Source organism: Babylonia areolata, chromosome 13, assembly GCF_041734735.1.
Source record: "Babylonia areolata isolate BAREFJ2019XMU chromosome 13, ASM4173473v1, whole genome shotgun sequence".
In the NCBI taxonomy this organism is placed as follows: Eukaryota; Metazoa; Mollusca; class Gastropoda; order Neogastropoda; family Buccinidae; genus Babylonia; species Babylonia areolata.
The window spans coordinates 9444390-9467417 of record NC_134888.1 but is presented as its reverse complement, the minus strand read 5'-3'; the positions used below and the strand labels follow the sequence as shown (position 1 = coordinate 9467417).

At 42.9% G+C, this 23028-nt stretch overlaps 1 protein-coding gene and 2 non-coding genes across 4 annotated transcripts; all 3 read right to left on the bottom strand.

The window, feature by feature from the left end:
- Positions 1-442: 442 nt before the first annotated feature.
- LOC143289359 (5S ribosomal RNA) lies at positions 443-561 on the bottom strand. Its single transcript, XR_013056241.1, has one exon. It is a non-coding gene; the product is annotated as a 5S ribosomal RNA (ribosomal RNA).
- Positions 562-4178: 3617 nt separating this feature from the next.
- On the bottom strand, positions 4179-21179 carry LOC143289045 (uncharacterized). Of its 2 annotated transcripts, none has more exons than XM_076597847.1 (8): positions 20648-21179; positions 15851-15982; positions 14521-14694; positions 13798-14038; positions 11591-11755; positions 10024-10137; positions 9329-9418; positions 4179-6990 (listed from the first exon to the last, which is right to left on the bottom strand). In XM_076597847.1, exons 1-8 carry the CDS (start codon positions 20672-20674, stop codon positions 6752-6754), a joined length of 1182 nt encoding a protein of 393 aa, XP_076453962.1. In that variant the 5' UTR covers positions 20675-21179; the 3' UTR covers positions 4179-6751. The 2 variants fall into 2 exon arrangements, with proteins under 2 accessions (XP_076453962.1, XP_076453961.1); XM_076597846.1 differs by lacking the exon at positions 20648-21179 and adding an exon at positions 20237-20551.
- Positions 21180-21776: 597 nt separating this feature from the next.
- Trnat-agu (transfer RNA threonine (anticodon AGU)) lies at positions 21777-21850 on the bottom strand. The gene has a single exon. It is a non-coding gene; the product is annotated as a tRNA-Thr (tRNA).
- Positions 21851-23028: the final 1178 nt, after the last annotated feature.

Sequence of the window (23028 nt, the reverse complement as noted above, 5' to 3'; positions counted from 1 at the left end):
AGACTGTCCGTTAAAATGACCAGCGTGGTTTTAACACCTGGTAGACTTTTACACTGATTGACTGGGTGGTTTTAACATCCAGTTTTCAAATACACAGTTGTAGCTACACCCTTTCGAATCCTGCCTGCTTGCCTGCCCAGCCATTTGTGATGGGTCCGCTGAGCATTACATAAACCCAACGGTCATCATAGCGTGGTTTCGCCCGGTGCTATACACATTTTGGGCCCTCTCTGTGATTCACTAATAATTCAATAATGAAACAACAACGCGATGACAAATTATCAGTCAATTACACAGAAAAATCACTTTGTCCACACAAAGATAAGTGATTTTTTCCGTGCAACTGGCGGACAATCGAGTTTTGAGCCCTCTCAATAATTTACTAATAATTCAAAGATTAAACAATAACGCGATGACAAATTATTAATCGAAATTGAAGGAATGCCAACAGCACCCGGTGTTCCCAGGCGGTCACCCATCCAAGTACTAACCGGGCCCGACGTTGCTTAACTTCGGTGATTGGACGAGAACCGGTGTTTTCAACGTGGTATGGCCGTTGGCAATCGCCAAAGACGTGGAACAGGCTCCCTGCCCACAACATCTGTCGTTCTGACTCACTTCAATCTTCAGTTTCAAATCTGGTCTCAAAACTCACCTCTTCCCTCAGCAGTAACTTCAGGTTCACTTCCTTTGCGTGAGCTGTACTGGACTATGTGTGTATACACATGTATGTGTACATAAATATATGCATGTGTATGAATGTGTGAGTGTGTGTGTGTGTGTGTGTGCGTGTGTGCGCGCGCGCGCGCGCGAGCGCCTGTTTGTGTATATGTGTGTTTGTGTGTGGCTGTGTGTGCATATGTGTGCAGGGTAGCTGCTATATACATACGTATGTCAGAATGTATGCATTGTGTGTGTGTGTGTGTGTGTGTGTGTGTGTGTGTGTGTGTGTGTGTGTGTGTGTGTTTGTGTGTGTGTCTGTGTGTGTGTTTAGTTTGTTGGTCACATTTTGGTGTGATTACATAACATTGATGTAATGTGTTGTGTAAACAAAAGTGTTTTTGTAAAGCACCTAGAGCAGATTCTGGATAATGTGCTATATAACTATACATTATTATTATTATTATCATCATCATCATTATTATTTATATCTGGCTGAATCTTGTACGGAGACAAATCCAATCCCTGTCACTCACGACTTCCACACGCATGGATCACTTTAAACAAAGGACGAAAGAAAGACACAAACACACGCATGGATCACTTTAAACAAAGGACCAAAGAAAGACACAAACACACGCATGGATCACTTTAAACAAAGGACGAAAGAAAGACACAAACACACGCATGGATCACTTTAAACAAAGGACGAAAGAAAGACACAAACACACGCAGACAGAAGGCTGAAGAAACTACGGACAGAAAGAGAAAAGGAACGGAGCAACTATTTTGGAAAGAGGCAGATTTTTAAGCAGTTTCAAGTGAAGACTGGGAAGAGGCAAGGATGCCTTATGTCAGCACTTCTCTTCCAACATGTTCACAGATTGGGTGATGCGAACGACAACAAATGATCAACCAAGAGGTATCAGTTGCCTTTCCTTTCAGCAATTGAAGACCTGGACTTTGCAGATGACCCGGCACTGGTCTCCCACACTCATTATCACAAACAAGAGAGGACAGCCTGTCTCAGCAACTTTGCACATCAAATAGGCCTGAAGACCAGCCAGAAGAAAACAGCTATGACACTGAACATTCCAAACTCTTTACCAATTCAATGAAACAGAACAGACCTTCCCACAACTGAAGGCTATGCACATGGGCAGCACTGTCAGACACAGTGGGGGCAGTGACATCAAAAGCCGTCTCAGCAAGGCCAGAATCGCCTGCAGAATGCTGAACAATGTGTGGCGACACCCCCCCCCCCTCGCCCCCTCCAGTACAGCACCAACACCAAGCTGAGAATGTAGGAGAGCTGTGTACTTTCCACACTGTTCTGTGGTTCAGAATGCTGGAGGATGACTGAGAGTGATCTGACAAAGTTGCCAATCTTCCATACGAGAAACCTCCGAGGAATCCTGCGAATCTTCTGGGTCGGTACTACCTCTCATCAACCACTACTCGCCCAGTGCAACCAAGAGAACATGGAGACCATCTTCACGAGGAGGCGGTGGAAATGGATTGGGCACGTCACGCCAAGACAGGCCACATCGCCCGGCCAGCCCTTCGGTGGATTATGAGGTAGACGCAAAAGAGGAAGGCCAAAGAACACCTGGCTCGGAACAGTAGAAAGAGAACTCAAGACCCTGAAGCACACCTGGTGTACCATTCAGAGACTGGTCCAGAACAGACAAGACTGGCGGATCTTCGTTACTGCCCTACATGCCAGAGGGCATAATGCGCGGAAAGTGAGTAAACATGCCAGACTGGAAAGAGCTGAAAGAGAGAGATCATTCAAGATGTAATGTCCACAGAGTGACGGCCGACTGTGGGGTGTTTGAACCCGGAAACACAGTGGGTCCGAAGCTGTTCACAGACAGGGAGACTGGGTGTAGAGATGAAGGCAGTCACTGAGACAGGACGAGGAAGATTTTTTTCTATGCATTTATAACAGACAGTTCTATCTTACATATTCTGTGTGCGATAGGGAGTCGATGGAGAAAATGCAAGGGAAGAGTATTGTATTGTACTGTATTGTATTGTACTGTATTATATTACTTCTTTTGTCATGACAGATTTCTCAGTGCAAGCTACCACACCACTAAAGGCCAACTGGATTGGAAGAAAATACTTGCGAGAGTGAAATTCCATCCTGTGCCCTCAGATTCTCTGACTTCTTAGGTGGACGCATTACCATTAGGCCACCAGTGGTGTGCTCAGATCTTTTTTTTTCTGAGGACGAGTTCAGCAGCACAGGTTTGCATGTGCTGATGCAGGAAAACCAGACAAGTTAAAGTGGTTGAGGCGCGACAGAATGAGCTTAGCAACAAGCTTAGATGTTGATTAGGTAGACAGGTATTTCCAAATACCACTGATGCGTTGTAATTGACAGAAGCAGAATTTTCAGTTCTGAGTGTAAAAGTTTTGCATGGACAGTATGTTGTCAAGGACAGCACCAAGGTTCTTGATGTAGCTGGTACGAGGGAAACAAGTATTGCCAAGTTTGATTGAGTCTATTGTGACAGAAGAGTTTTTGTTTGGTTCATGAGAGCATTGCTTCAGAATTCAATTGCTGTTCTGAGTGATCCATCTCCAACTGACAATGAAGCAGTCAGATATTTCTTGAAATAAAAAGTGGCAACATTTTCTGGGGCACTGCTTTTCTGAAGTTGGGTGTCATCTACATAAGCATTGCGACTAACTCCAGTTTTTTCTGTATTGTCTGTATATTCTGTTTAGATTATTCAGGATTAAAAGGCTATGCCAGTCTTGAATAAAAAGCTAATTTGTGTTTGCATATTTCTCCTGTCATTGCTGCTGTGTGTAATGTCAAATGATTGATATAAGGACAAGCCCGGAGCTTCCTTTTTTGAGGAAGTATCTGGGTTTGTTCCTATGTACCTTTTCTTCACCTGTGTGCTCGCTGAATTGTAACATAAGCAGCATTGACCTGAAGTTGTGTACCTGGTGTATGGAGAGAGTTACCACTCTTTATTGTTTGTTAACATTGTGGTTGTTGATGATTTCGGCAAAGGGAGCTGTGTATGGTGCGAAAAGAATGTGGCCGAAAACAGAACCTTGTTGAATTCCATATTCAACTTTAATCGGTTCAGACTCGCCACAATAAACTAACTGGAGTCAGAAAGATGCAATTTGAACAGGTTGACAGTGGTACCACTGGTACCTAAAGTACTATGAAGATAGGAAAGGAGGACTGTGTGGTTGTGTCAAAGGCTGCTCTTAGGTCAAGCAGAGTGAGAAAGGGGATTGGTTTCGGTGGTCTATGAGGAGATTGTTGGAGATGACACATACCTGTCAATGCCACCCATTTACTGTGTGCTTGCTGACAATGACAGTGATCCAGGGCAGACCATGTTGTGTATGTTCAAATTTATTCCGGTTCTTTCTCACTGTCAGGTTTCTGCGTCTTTTGTTTCTCTTCTTGCTTGCTCACCTGCATAACTGCTGATGTCGGAATGTTTTTGGTCACATACAGAAAACTGGTACATGTCAGTTCTGATTCACATCCTTTATTTCACCAATGAATGAACAAAGAAGTTTGTTTCTCTTTGCATCTCATCAACACCATGAGCACATGAAAGACGATCTCAGCACAAGATACAAGCAAAGTACGTAAAACACAATGACAAGAGAATAACCACCTTCTCTGTCACTACTCTATGATTCTCTCCCATCCCCCCAGTTGATAATACCATTTGAAATTAACACTGCACAATACAACCTTCTGGTGTCTGCATTGTCTGTGGCCACTGGCAAGCTTGTGTGTCCTTGGATCAACAAAACTGCGGACTTTCAGCAATGACAAAATCATATTTCTTTCTGTTCCACTCCATCTGATCTTATTTTACAAAAGAAGACAAAAAATATGATTCTTCTCTGTAACAGTGCAGTATGTCTTGTGGTGTGTGGACTCATGGCAGCTCAACATCACAAGTTCCCTGTGGACTGTCAGATACAGTGCCCCTCAGCACGGTGTGTGTGGAAGATTCAGGATCAGCTGTGTGGCAGTAGTGATAATGAAATGGTGAGGAGAACTGGGAGAATTTATCCTCATTTTCAACTCAAAACATGAAAAGCAAAATACAGCGCTTTTATTTCTGGATTCAAGTGCTTTAGATTTTAACATGGGTCCCACATTGTTTTTTTTCAGTGGTTGTGGTTTAGTGTATTTTGATCAGTTTACACACACTTTGATGCCTTCATGAAAATGAAAATAACATCAATGGTTTTTCAACTTTCAGTTTTATCACCTTTTAAGCAATGATATTCATCAGCATTCTCTCATATATGCACCAGGGTTTTCCCCCCTCCTCCACTGGACCTTGAGTGGAGGTGTAGGTGCTGATCATTCTGACAAGACGATAAACTGAGGTCCCAAAAATATGTACGTAGTGCACCTTAAAAAACCCATGGCAACACCCATGGCAACAAAAGGGTTGTCCCTGACAAAATACTGGGAAAAAATCCAGTTTGATAGTAAAGCAAATACATTTGCAGAAAAAAAACAATACATGAATATCTATGGATGTTGCTGGGCTTTTGTGTTGCCCTCTCCCTGGGAAAAGTAGCTCAAATTTTTCTGACAGAAATCTGTCGTGACAAAAAGTAACACAATGCAATAAACCTCTCCCATGTACTTATATAAAGACAAAAGTTATACAAAAGACACATTTAGTACATGAAATCATAACTGATATAAAAATTTTCACCACTGACCATTTAAAAAAAAAAAAAATCTTCCTTTCAAATCTACATGTGGAGTGTTGGCCTGGAGGTAATGCATTCGCCTAGGAATTGAGATAATCTAAATGCACTGGACTGAATCACATAGGCGTTAGTATTTTCTCCCCCTTCACTGGACCTTGAGTGGTGGTCTGGACGCTAGTCATTCAGATGGGATGATCAACCGAGGTCCTGTGTGCCGTACGCACACAGCACAAGTAAAACAACCAACAGTAACAAAAGGGTTGTCCCTGGCAAAATTCTGTAGAAAAATCCACTTTGATAGGGAAAACAAATAAAATTGCAGACAGAAAAAATACCCCCCAAAATGGGTGGCACTCTCACTGTAGCGACGCACTCTCCCTGGGGAGAGCAGCTTGAATTTCATACAGAGAATGACAAAAATAGTAATACAATACAATACAGGCCAAAAGTCATGACAAAAATAGTAATACAATACAGGCCAAAAATCGTGACAAACAGAGTAATACAATACAATACAGGCCAAAAGTCGTGATGAAAAGAGTAATACAATACAGGCCAAAAGTCGTGACAAAAAGAGTAATACAATACAGGCCAAAAGTCGTGACAAAAAGAGTAATACAATACAATACAGGCCAAAAGTCGTGACAAAAAGAGTAATACAATATAATACAGGCCAAAAATCGTGACAAAAAGAGTAATACAATACAATACAGGCCAAAAGTCGTGACAAAAAGAGTAATACAATACAATACAGGCCAAAAGTCGTGACAAAAAGAGTAATACAATATAATACAGGCCAAAAATCGTGACAAAAAGAGTAATACAATACAATACAGGCCAAAAATCGTGACAAAAAGAGTAATACAATATAATTCAGGCCAAAAGTTGCAGTTTTGTCCACTTCTCATGTACTCACTCCACCAGCTGCAAACTGACGACAACTAAAACTCAACAAACACCAGCCACTGTGGTGAAGTGGATTGTGTTGTGGACTGACAACTGAGAGGACGTGGGATCAATCCCCATCAGGCAGGGGATTTTGCCAGTGGCCAGCTCCAGCTAAGAGCTGAGTGTGCTTTGGGTTCAAAGAGGAAGACTGGGACCACACAGTTAAGGGTCATCGACTTGTTGGAGTGTTGTTATATTTCCTGACCTACACTGCAGGTGTGTGTATCTCTCTGACTGACGTTGGGATGTATAACAGCACAGCCATGTCAATTACCCCAAATCTAAATGGATCCTGCCACTGCACCATCTTCATCTCACCCATCATCACTCATCATCAATGAAACGTAGAAAACGTCAAAAATTATGGGACACCCCAAACGCAAGAAAAAAACCACCCTCAACAAACACCCCAGAGCTGTCATGTGTCAGTGGCCTGCACATTGATGATGAAGTTCTGCAGGTGTCCGGAGGGGTCCAGGTAGGTGGTGGTGAAGGTGTGGGGCTGGTCCGGCACCTGGCTGTCCACCAGCACCTCTGTGGCCACTGGCAACACTGCATCAGCCTCCTCCTCCAGAACTATCTGGGTGCTGGAGCTCGGGTCGGTCTGCAGGATGACACCACCCTCCTCAATGAAGTACTGCTGCATGGCAGTGCCATCTGGGATAGAGAGAAAACACAGGGTTATGACACTGAACCATGTTGTGTGTAATGGGAGTGCCATCTGGGATAGAGAGAAAACACAGGGTATGACACTGAACCATGTTGTGTGTAATGGGAGTGCCATCTGGGATAGAGAGAAAACACAGGGTATGACACTGAACCATGTTGTGTGTAATGGGAGTGCCATCTGGGATAGAGAGAAAACATAGGGTATGACACTGAACCATGTTGTGTGTAATGGGAGTGCCATCTGGGATAGAGAGAAAACACAGGGTATGACACTGAACCATGTTGTGTGTAATGGAGGTGCCATCTGGGATAGAGAGAAAACACAGGGTATGACACTGAACCATGTTGTGTGTAATGGGAGTGCCATCTGGGATAGAGAGAAAACATAGGGTTATGACACTGAACCATGTTGTGTGTAATGGGAGTGCCATCAGGGATAGAGAGAAAACATAGAGTTATGACACTGAACCATGTTGTGTGTAATGGGAGTGCCATCTGGGATAGAGAGAAAACATAGGGTTATGACACTGAACCATGTTGTGTGTAATGGGAGTGCCATCTGGGATAGAGAGAAAACATAGGGTATGACATTGAACCATGTTGTGTGTAAACACACAGAGATCTCACCCATCTAAAAAAATTAGATTTTAAAATATCACTCATGGCACAGAAAGGCTATTGTGCTTTACAAACAGTGTGAAGGCCTTAACCCTTTTGCAGCCAGGAAAATAAGATTCAAGTGAGATCTATTTGCCAGGGTTTTTTCCCAAAAAACGGGTATAAATTTTCAAAAAATTCTGTGCTCTTGCTTATTGAAGAAAGACCCATAAAAGTATATATTTTCTGAAAGGTAAATGAATAAAGAATACAAAACACATGCTGTTTTCCTATTTTATATATTTTTAGTGACATGCTGTTGTTTTTAAATCAGTGTTTTGTTTTGTTTTTGTCACATTTTCAACTTGTTCAATACAAACATTAGTCAGGTAATTTGCACTGAAATATTTTCTGGACAAATGGATATTTGCACACACAAAATCATACTAAAACAACCACAATATAAAAATTAAAAAAATGAAAAAGAAATAGATACACAATACATTGTGACTTCTCCAAGTGATAATATGGAGGTGAGGCCACACCCCCTCAGTCTCCACCCCCCTCCTCTTCACCCCTCTCACACGGTCACTTGTCCAGTTCTCATCAGACCCTGTTGGCTGAGTGCCAAGAAAATCGCTCACACTGTGTCCTGCTAAAAATTCGGGTGACTTCTGTCATCTGCTAGAGCTTAATAGCCAGCATCACTCACTGACAGTCGTATCTTGGCCACTCTCTTGATTGCTCCCTTTAGTTTCTATCAAATCGTCCTATAAATGTTCATCGCTGTCTTCTCCTTCAAATTTACGCTTCAATAAGCATCAGCTAAAGAAAACAATCTTGGTTGATTTAGTTCACCACAAATGCATGTCTCGAGCATGGCGTCAGTCCAACATTTTGTTGAGCGAGCGAGGAGAGGAGCCAGGCAAACACTGCGGCCAGTAACCCAACCAAAACGTTCAAATAAAGGATTGCCTCATGATGTTGATGGTGTTTCTAGCTATGAATAAAATCTAGAAAGATTCCCCAAGCTAAAGCTACCAGCATTTTTGTCAACGAACTGAATGCAAAGCAGGGAAAAGTCAGAATATTTCAAATATTTCGATGACAAGTTATCTCGTCATTGTGGCAGCGAAGCGTACATGCTTGGCATGATGAGTTATCTCGTCATATAGGCAGCCTAGGGGTTAACACCATGTATGTTTGCCCAACTGCTTTCATTTTATTTTATAAGTACTGTAATTTTTATGCAGTATTTATGCAGCCACACTCAACTTTTAGGGGAACTGTTAACTATACTAGCTACTATTTTTAAATCGTGAAACATCATTCTTTAATGAAGAGAACATTAAAACAGGACAAGTTTAACAACATGCCAAACAGATGAGATTTCTTCAATGCAAACAATGCTGTTCCGTGATGTGTATCACATTATATTTGGTCACTGCTGCAAATAATCTTCCACGTTATGTGACCACAAACATTTTCACCAGTCCAGTGAATTTTTGTCAAGGATACTGAAGTGTACATGGCAAAAACAAGCAGTGGGCAGCATATCTGTGCAGATCAAAACATTATGTTTGAAAAACTGGAGGTCACCATGCTAATTTTGATCTCATGTTGTTGCCTGTTCCACTATCATTCAAGCGTTTGCTTTGAACGGGTGACAGACTGAATGATACATAGTCCACCTCCCCTGCCTCATCAAGAGGTGTGTGCTGATTCTTACCATGTTCTATAAATATGGGAAGACTGGTCTCAGGCCCAACAAATTCAACCTCCATGTCCTGGGCAGAGGTGGCTGCCTCATGTTTACGGTCTGCAGCACAGAAAACAAACTGGTCATCTCACACAAATCAAATCTTTTCCTCAGCTCCTTTCTGACTGCATGATGAGAAGGAAAAATATAACATAGAATAGATCTATATATACAGTATTTTTTGTGTGTATGTGTGTGCATGTGAGAGCACATGCATGTGCATGCACACATATCATTATTCGTAAACATGTATTTGCGTTTCCTTCTCTCTTCCCTGACTACCGTCTAAATTCCACAGGAACAATCACTGCCACATGCTCAGTTTTACTTTCAATTTCAAGGAGGTATCAAAGTGTGTGGTTTTATCCATATATGCTACACCACATCTGCTGTATAAAAAACCCAACAAAACCACATTTAAAAAAAATGCAATAAAAGGAAGCAGATGCCTGATCTTCACATAAATCCAGTATGCTGATCAGGTCAAGCCTACCCTAGATTTGTGTACAGCATTAACATAGGATGACATTTGTTTTATCATTTAGAAATAACAATAGATTATAGTAAAGTGAAAGATACACTGAGGGAAAATGTTTTAAATAAATAGAAAAGTAAAAAAATAACAATAACATCCCAGCAGACTGCAGAAAGCCACAGCTTCTCACCCTTGCAAGCCACGTCTTTGACAGGTTCACTGGCCATCGACATGATGTTTTTTTCAAACAGACGACTGTAGGCAGACTGCCCCGTTTCCTTGTTCACCTTGTTGTTGATGTCAACTGAAACACACACCACACACAGGTGTTCAAACCACACTGTTTCCTGACAACACTGCATCTCTCAGGCCTGGCTGACGCTAGAATATAGGATGACAGGAAGCACAGAGTACAGCCTCAGTTAAACTGATTTCCACAGCAGCATTTTCATCACCATCATAATCAGTACAGAAAAAATTGTCCCAGATTCTGTGGCTTTTCATGTCCTCTCAAGGTGACCTCAGTTTCAATCCCCTCCACTTCTGTGCTTGGGGGAGTCCTGTCAAGGTCTTTGGTGTTGGCAAATTCATGGAGGACTGTTGTTGGAGGGACATGGCGGCGGTCTCCACTCTAGAGGGCAATTTCTCAGTCTGGATCGGTGACCGTGATTTTTTATCTCAGCAGGGGGCTTTGTGGGTGTGGTCCTGTGTATGCTGGACCAAAACAGGCACTATTAATCAGTATCAAATTGACTCAGCAGCAGTGCAGGGTCTCCTTTGATGTGTGGCCTCCTGGTGACCCATCAATAGCTGCCAGTGTACTGCTGGCACAGTTGACTGATAAACCTGGATGTTGCAGAGCATGGGTGATTCAGAATGAGCAAGAAGGAAGTTGTACCTCTGAAGTGGAACAAATGATGGGGCAACAAAGAATTTTTTTGAAAGTTCAAAACAACCTCCATGGTCAAATGGTTAGCATCACAGATGAACAGGTGGGAGGAAGCAGGTTCAAACCACAGAGACATGTACTGTGGGATTTTTCAGACTGTGGATGGTGCCTATCCAGTGTTGAGTGTGTTCTGGGCTGAAATGAAGGAGATTGGGACCGCACAGTTAAATGTTACCAACTGCAACATAAACACAAAACAAAGTTTAATTCATTTGGTACTACCAGTTAGCTCCCCTGACTTTCCCGACAGATGGCCCATTTGTATGGGTCAGAATTAAGTGCAAAGGAAAACAGGCAGGTTTTGGGTTTGCTTGCTTTTTTTTTCTTGTATGTTTGTATACTTTGTTATTCAAACTACCAGCAACAATGAATAAAACTAGATTAAAAAAAGAAAAAGAAAAAAGAAAGAAACAATGGAATGATGGTACACAGCAACTAACTCACATAAAAAGAAAACAAAAGTGAAAGAAAACAAAACACAACAAAATATTTACTCACAAAGAAAAAACAAAATATGTCCTTTGAAGTTATGAGTACAAATTGAAACAAGGTTCTCTGCACACAAGGCAGTACTGAACACCACCAAAACAACTCAGAAAGCAGTGCAAGGTCTCCTCTGGTGTGTGGGCCAAAAGGAACCTGACAATAATTCCCTGTGGTATGCCAGCACTGGGACTGTGTGAGGGTAATGACAATGAAATGACTGGCAGGCAAAATAAAGCAAATTTTTTTTTTTTTTTTTTAGTAGTACCAAAGAAAAGGTTTTCTGCAGACCAGAAAACTGTCAACCAAGAAGACAGGTACATACACATGATTTTGCCCAACCAGCTGCCCCATGGGAGAGAGGTCTCGACGTTTTCGCGCACTGCTCTGTCGTCAATCTTCTGGATCACAGTGGAGCGTATCTCGTCCATCCGTTGACCCAGCTCTTCCAAACCAGGCTTGCCTTGAGGCAGTGCTGTCTTCTCCTCTCCTGTTCACACATACGTACATATCCACATCTACATCTGCATACATACATCTATGTATTTATATATATAAACTGCTTTTCACATACACGCACATATAGATACATATAGATATATGTTTCTTCCTCTGTTACAAGAGAGGATGAGCATGAGTTTAAGACTAGGTGGATAGATGATGAGGTGTGAAGTCATGACTTGCATGGTGAGTTTGAATTTCAGTGAGGGTGAGATTGTGCAACGTCGTCAGCCTCACTCTCTCCATGACACTTGTGTGATCCACAAGGGCAGGACCAATATGTCTGGCACGATTACACATCTACAGAGAAAGAGACACACAGACAGATACACACATAGGCTAGAAGTTAAAGGTCCCATAGCTGTTTCCTGCCATGAGGGCAGTGGATTCCAATGCACTGTGTCTGGGGCTGGGCACTGGCAGGCAGCACCCAATCCTCTCCGTCGCCATTTTAACCTTCCCCAGTCAGGTCAGGTTCCCATTCACACCGTGTGGAGTGAGGAAGACTGGAGCAAAGTGCCTTTCCCCAAGGACACGCACCATGCTGATACAGGCCCTTCAACTCTGGTCATGGCACCTCCATATCAACACAAAATATCATTTAAAACAATAGAGAGACAGACAGACAGTGAGAGACACACAGAGAGACAGACACAGAGAGAGAGAGAGAGAGAGAGAGAGAGAAATTTTATCTTAAGAGGGTAGTGGAATAAGCATTACTACTTTTTTCAAACAGCTCTCAGGGCAAAAACAAAATGAGAATTGGAAAAAAATACATGAAAATAGTCATCCACAGGTCATTTTCCACATATGGGAAAAGAGAGAGAGAGAGAGAGAGAGAGAGAGAGAGAGAGAGAGAAGAAGAGACAGCATACTGAATGGTCATACTCATCAGTACATCTTTGGATGGTGGTGTCAAATCTGAAAGACTCATAAGAGAATGATGAAAGTCAACTTTAAATTTCTTTAAGTTCAGTTCAGGTTTTAGATTTTCAGGAATATGATTCCATAGCCAACCCCCAGAATATGTGAGAAATGAAACAACAAAACAAAATTTAATTTAACCAGGAAAACAAGATAAGCAATTTACATGCTTGTATCCACCCAGCACTGGTGCCCTGGATAGAGAGACAGACAGAGACAGACAGAGACAGACAGACAGAGACAGACAGACAGAGACAGAGAGAGTGACAGACAGACAGAGAGAAGAAGAAGAAGAAATCCAAACCCTGATGTCATCCTTTTCCAAAAAAAAAGGGGAAGAACATGAACAACCAGTCTATAATTAACTTTTAACCGTAAAAAAAGATTTGTGCTGGAAAGGTGGCCGCAGGGGTGGGGTGTAAGTTTACTTTTTCTTTTTTCCAATCAACAAAGCGGGAGAAAGAAACAAAGTGAAACAACATTATATTTTGATTTAAGATGGTAAAGGAATAACCACAATATGCTTTTTTGGGCCAAGCCCTTTGTGCAAAGAGAAAAAAAGTGAAGGCCAAAATATTTGCAACAGCAAAATGTATGCAATTGCGTAAGCATTACGCACAAATGCTCAGAAGATAAAATACATGTCTTCATGTACACTTCGATAAAGCTGTGACAAAACAATAAGGAGGGGAGATGGGATGGAGAGAAAACAAGAATGAGAAAGAGAGTCCAGAATAAAAGAAGAAGGGGGAGAATGAAAAGGGGCAGAGTGAAAGACAAGACAAGAGAAGACAAGACAGATAGAGAGAGAGACTGACAGAAGGAGAGAGAGGCATGAACATGTTGTTCATAATATTTTGTAGATAACAAAGGATGTATACTATACAGCATAATCACAATATACGTATTTTTAAAAACATGGAAACTTTTGAAACCATCATCCCCCCAAAACCAGCCCTCCCCCAAAATCACAATTAGTTTTGATGGATTTAACTCTGGTGTAGATATGTCTATTCCCAATTCCTACGCCCCCCTCCCCCCCCTCAAAAAAAGCCAGCCACACTTCTTCTCCATGAAACTGTCCACCCAACATGTCACTCTGTCTACCTTTCCATGAGGCCATGCACAGTTCAATCACTTGGGTTGCGAACTCCTTCCCCTCAGGTGAATGCAGAAAGTGGGGTGGCCCGAAGTAGGGAAAGACGGAGGAGAGGAGACCAAGGGCAACATGCTGAGCTGAACTGCCCGTCATGGGGAAGAGGGTGAGGAACTGGGTCCAGTGGTCCATGTAAAGCCCAACGTGAGTGTACACACCGTCCGTGTTCTGATCCATGTTGATAGTATCCACCTGAAATATAATGGACATTGCTTGTGGTTGTGTGCGTGCGTGCATGTGCATATATGTGTGTGTGCGTGGGTGCACGTGAGCTTGTGCATATGTGTGTGTGTGTGTGTGCGTGTGCGTGTGTGTGTGTGTAGAAAACAATGTGTTATGCGTATGTTTGCTCACTGACTCAGATGTATCAGTCTATACGTCTCTGTACAAATTCTTACATGCATACATGTATGCAAGTGTGTGTATTCATTTGTACATAAATCTATGTCTGTATATATGTATGTACATATAACCTACACATGCACTCATGCATGAACATTTGTATAGATCTGCAGTTTCTTTTCACTTTATTGACCTCTGTAAAAATAAAAACATCAACAGAACAGCAAAATCAGTCTGTAGTGGTTCTAAACAATGCCAGCCACAAGATGATACGATCTCAGGCCCCTAGTATCCCATGGAGTGGAAAGACATAAAAGTGAAGACAACACTACCTCAGCTCTGACGTTGAAGGCGTTGGTTGAACACTGCACTCTGGCCACCTTGTGGCGCCGGGCCTCGCTGGCCTTGGCAGTCTGGTAGTGGCGAGGGTTACTTTGACACACACAGCACAGGCTCACAAACTTGGAAGCTGCTTCTCGTGGAATCCCTGCATAGTTCTGGAGCACCTGTCAAGCACCGAGGGAGATAATATAAGTTTTCTTCCTCATTACTCATCTAATGGTTTTGATCCAAGGACCTGTAGTTGTTTGTGCTGTTCTGACTGTAGATCTATAGGACATGTATGCAGACATGCACATTCACAGATGTGTGTGTGTGTGTGTGTGTGTGTGTGTGTGTGTGTGTGTGTGTGTGTGTGTGTGTGTGTAATAGCAATAACACATTTGTATAGCATTTTCAAACCTCAAAATGAATTTTACGATAAAACATCAGGCAGACACAAACAGACAACACACACACTCTGAGACAGTCTGACACATGCACACACACAAACTCGTATGGACAAAAAATACAAGTGAGTCCACAGAATGACTATATATAGAGAGAACCTGAATCATGTAGACTGCTTAAAATGGAGTGTTTCCAGATTTCCTTTACAGGATGCAAGGGACTGTGACAGACAGAAAAAGGCAATGAATTCCAGATTTGTAAGGTTGAAGAGTTCAAAGCTCTCCCCCCATGTTTCTCTCTGTTCATTTGGGAACACAAAAGATTCTAATTTCTATCATCAGTGGAACAGTGGAGAGATCTTGTGAAGTATTTGCTTGAAAGGTCAAAATTATACTGATGCACATTTCCAAAAACTGCATGAAAGCAGAGATAAGAAATCTTGTACTTGTTCTCTGCTCAATAGGAAGCCAGTGTATTCTTTAAAAATGGTGAACACTGCTGAAATTAATTATATAAGTTATATAAATCTTATGCCTAAAAAATGAGTTTCTTGACAGAATTCTGAGCTTGGTGGAGAGAAACAGCCAGCAAGAAGAAAACTGCAATAATTTAACATTGATAAAATGCATACACAAAACAACATGGAGGCAGGGACAAAAGAGGCAGTAGAAAATAGCAGCCTTTTATTGTTGGCTAAACTGATGCTGCAGTTAAAACTAAATTTAAAAAAAAAATTTAAGCACACAAAACCAAGACTGCAAAGATCACACACATATATATATATATTCTTAGTACACACATACAACACACTCATACACACGTGTGCATGAGCGCGCGCGCACACACACACACACACACACAGTTACACACACCCACACCTGCTAATGCTCAGTAACTCCTGATTAATCAAGTCAGTCTGCAAAAAGAGTTTACCGCTTTCAGAAGAATTTTATAGCCCCCATGTTTCAGTACATGGACATGGGTATCCAGTAGAACATCATAAAACTCCTCCACCGGAACTACTCTGCGCCATTGTTTGTATTTTCCTTTCTCGATCACACCATCCTGAGACAAACATAAAAAGAAAAGAAATTTTCATTTATCAGCATTATCATTTCTGCATTTTTCAAACCTAACCAACATAAAATTTCACTTAATCAGTTTATCATAAAGAAGAACAGACATCAGGTTACATCAATATCTTACTGTTGAATGAAACTTTCGTAAATTTCTTTAATAAATTCATGCAGTTCAAATGAAGTCTGAGTACAAATGTGACAAAAGAACCATTTTCAAGGTTAGATGTAGAACTGGTCAGTGAAGACCTTGAAGAAAAAGATATTTCGACATTTCTTCCCCGAGTTCTTTCCATTCAGTTTTGTTCCCAAGACAAAAAAAGTTGTAAATTGGTTCATAACATTCTAAATCTAATAGTAATCCTCTACATTTCTTCCCCTCTCAAATGCTGTAAAGAAGGCCAATCAAAGAGTTGAGGGAGAGAAAGGTAGAAAATGTCACAATGTTATCAACCAGTTTACAACTGGTTTTTTTTTTCTATCTTGTAGACGAAGTACAGGGGAAGAAATGTGGATATTGCCATGACTGCAATGTGCAAAATAACCCGCGGTAATGAGAGAGTTGTGACATGTCCCTGGTGCAGACAGGTGCAGTGTGTTCATCTGCCGGACACTCAAGGAGGGCCCAGCCCTGGTTCAGGCGCTTGTGCATCCAGTGATGGTGTTTGTGGCTGTGGTCCTTGACCCACAGACACCTGGTCCCTGACCCACACAGACACCTGGTCCCTGACCCTCACAGACACCTGGTCCCTGACCCACACAGACACCTGGTCCCTGACCCACAGACACCTGGTCCCTGACCCCCACAGACACCTGGTCCCTGACCCACACAGACACCTGGTCACTGACCCACACAGACACCTGGTCCCTGACCCACAGACACCTGGTCCCTGACCCACAGACACCTGGTCACTGACCCACACAGACACCTGGTCCCTGACCCACAGAGACACCTGGTCACTGACCCCCACAGACACCTGGTCCCTGACCCACAGACACCTGGTCCCTGACCCACACAGACACCTGGTCCCTGACCCACACAGACACCTGGTCACTGACCCACACAGACACCTGGTCCCTGACCCACACAGACACCTGGTCCCTGACCCACACAGACACCTGGTCACTGACCCACAGAGACACCTGGTCACTGACCCACAGAGACACCTGGTCACTGACCCACACAGACACCTGGTCCCTGATCCACACAGACACCTGGTCACTGACCCACAGAGACACCTGGTCACTGACCCACACAGACACCTGGTCACTGACCCACACAGACACCTGGTCCCTGACCCACAGACACCTGGTCCCTGACCCACAGACACCTGGTCCCTGACCCACAAAAAACACCTGGTCCCTGACCCACAGACACCTGGTCCCTGACCCACAGACACCTGGTCCCTGACCCACAGACACCTGGTCACTGACCCACAGACACCTGGTCCCTGACCCACACAGACACCTGGTCACTGACCCCCACAGACACCTGGTCACTGACCCACAGACACCTGGTCCCTGACCCCCACAGACACCTGGTCACTGACCCCCACAGACACCTGGTCACTGACCCCCACAGACACCTGGTCACTGACCCACAGACACCTGGTCCCTGACCCACACAGACACCTGGTCCCTGACCCACAGACACCTGGTCACTGACCCACAAAAAACACCTGGTCTCTGACCCCCACAGACACCTGGTCACTGACCCACAGACACCTGGTCCCTGACCCACAGACACCTGGTCACTGACCCACAAACACCTGACAGAGCATAACAAAACAGAATGAAAACAAATATTGTTGAGGAAACTGATTCAGTCAGTGTTAGTCTGTCACCACCGTTCACTTCCACTGGGCCAACAATTACATTATTATCAAATATGCTGTTTAACTGTTAGCAAAGAGGATTGGTACTAATGCTGTTATTGAAATCTAACTGTGGAAGATGTTGACTGGCAAATATAAATTTGAAAGTATTTTAAAGGCAGGTGCTGGGCACTGATCCTTGATCGATATGCAGCAAACAGCTCGAATATCGGTCCCGAATAAATAACAGATGTAACATCCAATTCTCCATCAATGAAAGTCTATGTGGACCTTTCTTGACCTTTCACTGCTGTCCTGCATGAACTTTTCATGGTTGATAGAACCGTGTCCAGAAAAGGCCAACCAGGAATCAAATTCTTGATCCACAGATTGGTCACGTGACCCTCACCACCTCCTCCTGACTCTATATTTGCCAAATCTCCCACCAAAATTACCAACGAACTCACACTTTTTAAAAAAAATTTTATTTACCGACGAACTCCCACAAAAATTATCGCATGTAACAATTACCGATGTCGTTCAATGCGATTACTGATGTCATTCAATGACATTTTTGTCAGGATCTCCGCGAAGCACAGAGCTTCGTATCAACTGAGGATCGACGCCCAGTTACTTCTACTACTTTTCAATGGTCATGTTGATGTATCTTGGGATCAGTTCTTCTCTGCACCTCAGTACAGTTCCACAAGAAATAATGATGGAAAAATTTTGTACAACGTTCAAATACTAACACAAGAAAGTTTTGCTTCTGTAACCGAGTCACGAATTAATGGAATAAACTGCCACTGCATATAAAACAAGCACCATCAACTAACTCATTCAAGAATCAACTGGACAATTCTACAAAATTCCTAACTATATTTTAGAGAGTTTGATGAATAAATAAAATGTAAATGAAGCATTGAACCTTGACCAAAATCTGTAACAGAATGTGTCATGAGATCAAAGAAGGGACTGATCTACAAGCTCTGTGGAAGATCCTCCTAAAGTCTGGCTGCGCAGAGAGCCTAATCAGCTGATTGCGTCTTTCCATGATGGCATGCAAGCGGGAGTACAGGAAAATACTGACATGCCGGATCCATTCCCTGTGGTAAATGGAGTGAAGCGTCTTGGCACCCACACTGTTCTCCGTTCTCTTCTCTGCCATGCTGATTGACGCCTTCCAAGACTGTGACCAGGGCATCTACATTCAGTTTCGCACAGATGGCAAACTTTTCAACTTGCGGTAACTCCATGCCAGGTCCAGAGTGTTTGAGGCACTGATGAGAGAGTTCCTCTTCGCTGATGACTGTGCGCTTGCTGCACACACCCATGAGGATATGCAGTTCATTATGGACAGGTTCTCAACCTCCTGCAGGTGCTTTGGACTCACCATCAGCCTCAGCAAGACCGAGTCCATGTACCAACCAGCTAGCTCACAGAGCGCCAGTGCCTCCCCCCTACCTGCAATCAAGATCAATGACACAGAGATCAAGTCAGTCGACAAGTTATGCTACCTGGGCAGCACCCTATGCAGCAACGGAGCCCTTGATGCAGAAGTGATGCTGCGCATCGCAAAGGCCAGCTCCGCCTTTGGCAGACTCAACAACAGGCTGTGGAACAACAAAGGCATCAGGCTCAGCACCAAGATGAAAACCTACAGAGCTGTTTTGCTGACCACCTTGTTGTACTGCTGTGAAACATGGACGACGTATCGCTGTCACATTCAACAACTTGAGCAGTTTCACCAAAGATGCCTACAAAAGATCCTCGGCATAAAGTGGCAAGACAGGGTCTCCAACCTCCAGGTCCTAGAGAGGAGCAGCCTGCCCAGCATCAAAAGCCTGCTGATCCAGTGCCAGCTACGCTGGACAGGACACGTTGTCTGCATGACAGACAGCAGGATCCCAAAGATGCTTTTGTATGGCCAGCTGAAGGAAGGCCACCATGAACTTGGAAGACCCTGCAAGCGCTTCAAGGACACCTTGAAGACAAACCTCAAAGCCTGTGACATAGACATCGCTTCTTGGGAAACTGATGCCCTTGACCGCTGTCGCTGGAGGATGCTGTGCTCTAGTGGCATAAAGACGTTTGAAAACAACAGAACGCTGGCCATTAAGGAGAAGCGTGAGTGAAGGAAGCAGGGCTCAACTTCTGGAGACGTTTACCCTTGCAAAACCTGTGGGAAGTGCTGTGCATCCAGAATCAGCCTCTTCTCCCATATGAGGACACACACCGACAGATAAGCCTGCCTGCCTACTCATCCGTCGGACCGACGGGAGACTCCATCAACTACTACTTAAACAGTTAAAGTCTATTATTTTCAGTAAGCTTTTAATTTGGAATAATTGTTATTTGAATTATACTGCCTAAACTCAGGTCAACTAGAGTGAAAGGATACTCTGCTGAAACCAATCAAATCCTCTCACCGTTTTAACTCCTTTTACACACAAAACATCTTTCAAGCCGAGAGCTGGAAATTTGACGAGCGAGTATCCTCTCTTTTCCACTCTGTAGCGCCAGCTGCCTTGTGGAGCTTGTTCCACGCCTTGCAGGTAGCGAACAATTCTGTCACATTTTTCCTTTCTCATAGTCTTGCTGCCTAGGTCTGGAGGGAATTGTTTGTCACAGAATGCATTGAACTCTGTTCTACAAACACATGGGTTGTCTTCGGTCATGTTGAAATGAAATGAAAGTGCGCTCTCCGGAAGCTGAACATTTGAAAATCAAGTTAACATGTGATGCCCTTGCTATGTATTTCAGAATATTTCCATTTGAGAATATAGCCAGATATAGTTTATGATCGAAACGTGTGCGTGCCTATGAAACTTCAGACTCACCATCAGTCTGAAGAAAACACAAGTCATGGGGCAGGGTGTGGACTCTCCAAATTCAGGAACCTATGTCACCGGCAATTTTTGTGGATATATATTAAACGGTGGCGATATCAGTACACTAGTGTGCAGTGTCCATCACCGGCTCTGACTCAACTGTGCATCTGGGTCCAGCTAGTTTCTCGCGACTGGCGAATGACGACAGGCCTCAGACTCGATCCCTCCGAGCTGAACAAGCGTATCAGCAAGCACTAAGCTGCTGTCAACGTCGGAGAGCCAATGAATAAAATGCCTGATAAACCGGAACTTAGGCAGCCCAAGCACGACCCCAGATCCACTGAAGCGTAAGCTACTATATGAGGCTGATCCTTGGAACAACAAAAGACACCTACGGAAACTATGCGATACCTGCTTGACCTTCCTTCAGTGCAGGCCAGAAACAAGTTAGAACATACGTATGCCGACTACAAAACCTGAAGGAAACCGAGAAGAATGGGAGGAAAACCCCGAAAACCTCAATCATCTTAGTCAACACAGCTATTTCACCCACTCTAGGAAGGCATTGTTGGGAATGGCCAGAGGGCAAAAACCGATGCAGACTCGGAAGTGAGGCTTCTCAGTCATAGAGAAAAAAAAAAACCCAGTAAAGAAGAAGACGTCGGCGGTCAGTCATCATATATACATAGTGGATGGTTCAGTCAGCAAAGACCAGTCCGGGTGGGGATTCACTGCGAAACAAAATGGAAAAACAATTAGGGAAGAAGAGAAAGCTGCTTGAGCTCGATGGTTGTGTACCACGGACGTACATCTCTACTGAGGTTCGTGGGACTGATCCAGTCCGGAAGTGCTCACCATCGTTCCCCCCCCCCCCCCCCCCCCCCCCCCCCCCCCCCCATATACTGGTCTATACCGGGCGTTGCTGCAAAAGAAAAAAACATGCCTTGTTTTTGTTTGCAAGACAACGCCATCTTTACATCCATAAATAAAAAATTTAAAAAAATGTGTGCGTGTATAGTCAGGCATCTGAACGCAGGAGGAATTGTGGACAAAAGAGAAAAATGGGATACTGATAAATAAGATAATAAACAATGAAACGAAAAATATTATTAAAAGATGAAGAGAGAAAAAAAAAAAAAGGCACCAGGGGGATTCGAACCCTCGACCTTCTGCTTACTAGGCAGACGCTCTAACCAACTGAGCTATGGCGCCTCTGCGGAAGTGGCTGAATTTTTTATTGTTAACCTCAAAGTTAGTCACGGTGCATACTATCAGGCGTCAATGAAGTCACTCGATCAACAGCAATTAAAACACATCCCTGTGGGAAATACAATGATTGATATTCAACAGAAAGTAACAGACTACAGAGAACATAATGTGAAAATATGCGAGTAAATGGGATGCTAAAGTTTGCTCCAGGAATTTAGGATGCTGAAGTGAGACAGTTCAGGGTAAGATCACACGTATCCAAAAGTTAACGGTTGAAAGATATGATACAAAACAAAAAGAGAGCACAGAGAGATTTACTTGCACCATTGTTAATAAAACAAAACAAAAAGACACAGGACATTATTGTGATGTCGTTCGTTCGCTCATTCTTGCGAACCACAGTAAATGTAACACGACTGATCAGTTCAATACCGGAATGCATTAAACACTCTCCGCAATATATTTATCATCGTTCACTTCAGTTACTCACAGTGGTCATCAGACTGACTGTGCATGTAATGGCTTTGGCAGGGATAGAAAATCACATATCATTTTTAGCTGTCCTTGGATGTAAGAAGAAATAGAAAAAAAGAAAAGAAAAAAAACCTGAAAATTTTGAAAACAACTCTACTGTCGTCCAAATTTCAGATTGAAAAAGACGGTTGATTATCTACTGGTGGAGCAATACCAAGTCAGCAGACTTGATTCATACTGTAGGCAGTGTATAATTATTGAGAGAGAAAAAAAAAAAGAGGAAGTAGGGGTTTCGTTGCTAACTTGGCAGTAAGAAGGGATTAACAGTTCCACGGTTCTCACAGTCGAGACCGGCAGGATCGAAGAAGGTGGCAGAATGGTTAAGACGCTCATCTGCCAGATCAGTATCAGTATCAGTAGCTCAAGGAGGCGTCACTGCGTTCGGTCAAATCCATATACGCTACACCACATCTGCCAAGCAGATGCTTGACCAGCAGCGTAACGGCCGAACGCGCTTAGTCAGGCCTTGAGAAAAAAAAGAAAGAATAAATAATGATAAATAAAATAACATTAAAAATAATAAAATAAAATAAAAAAATAAATTTTTAAAGATAAAATAAAATAAATAAAGTAAAAATAACAAAAATAAAGAATATAAAATAATTAAAATAAAAATACAATAATAATAACAATTTGAAATAATAACA

Bases quoted from the DNA above. Each gene is read 5' to 3' on its own strand.
- LOC143289045 (XM_076597846.1), bottom strand. From the start codon at position 20,485: ATGACCGAAGACAACCCATGTGTTTGTAGAACAGAGTTCAATGCATTC. The intron at 14,039-14,520 runs GTAGTGTTGTCT...ATTATATTTCAG, and splicing joins CCTTCAACGTCAGAGCTGAG to GTGGATACTATCAACATGGA. The intron at 11,756-13,797 runs GTAGACAGAGTG...ATGTGTGAACAG, and splicing joins GTGCATGGCCTCATGGAAAG to GAGAGGAGAAGACAGCACTG.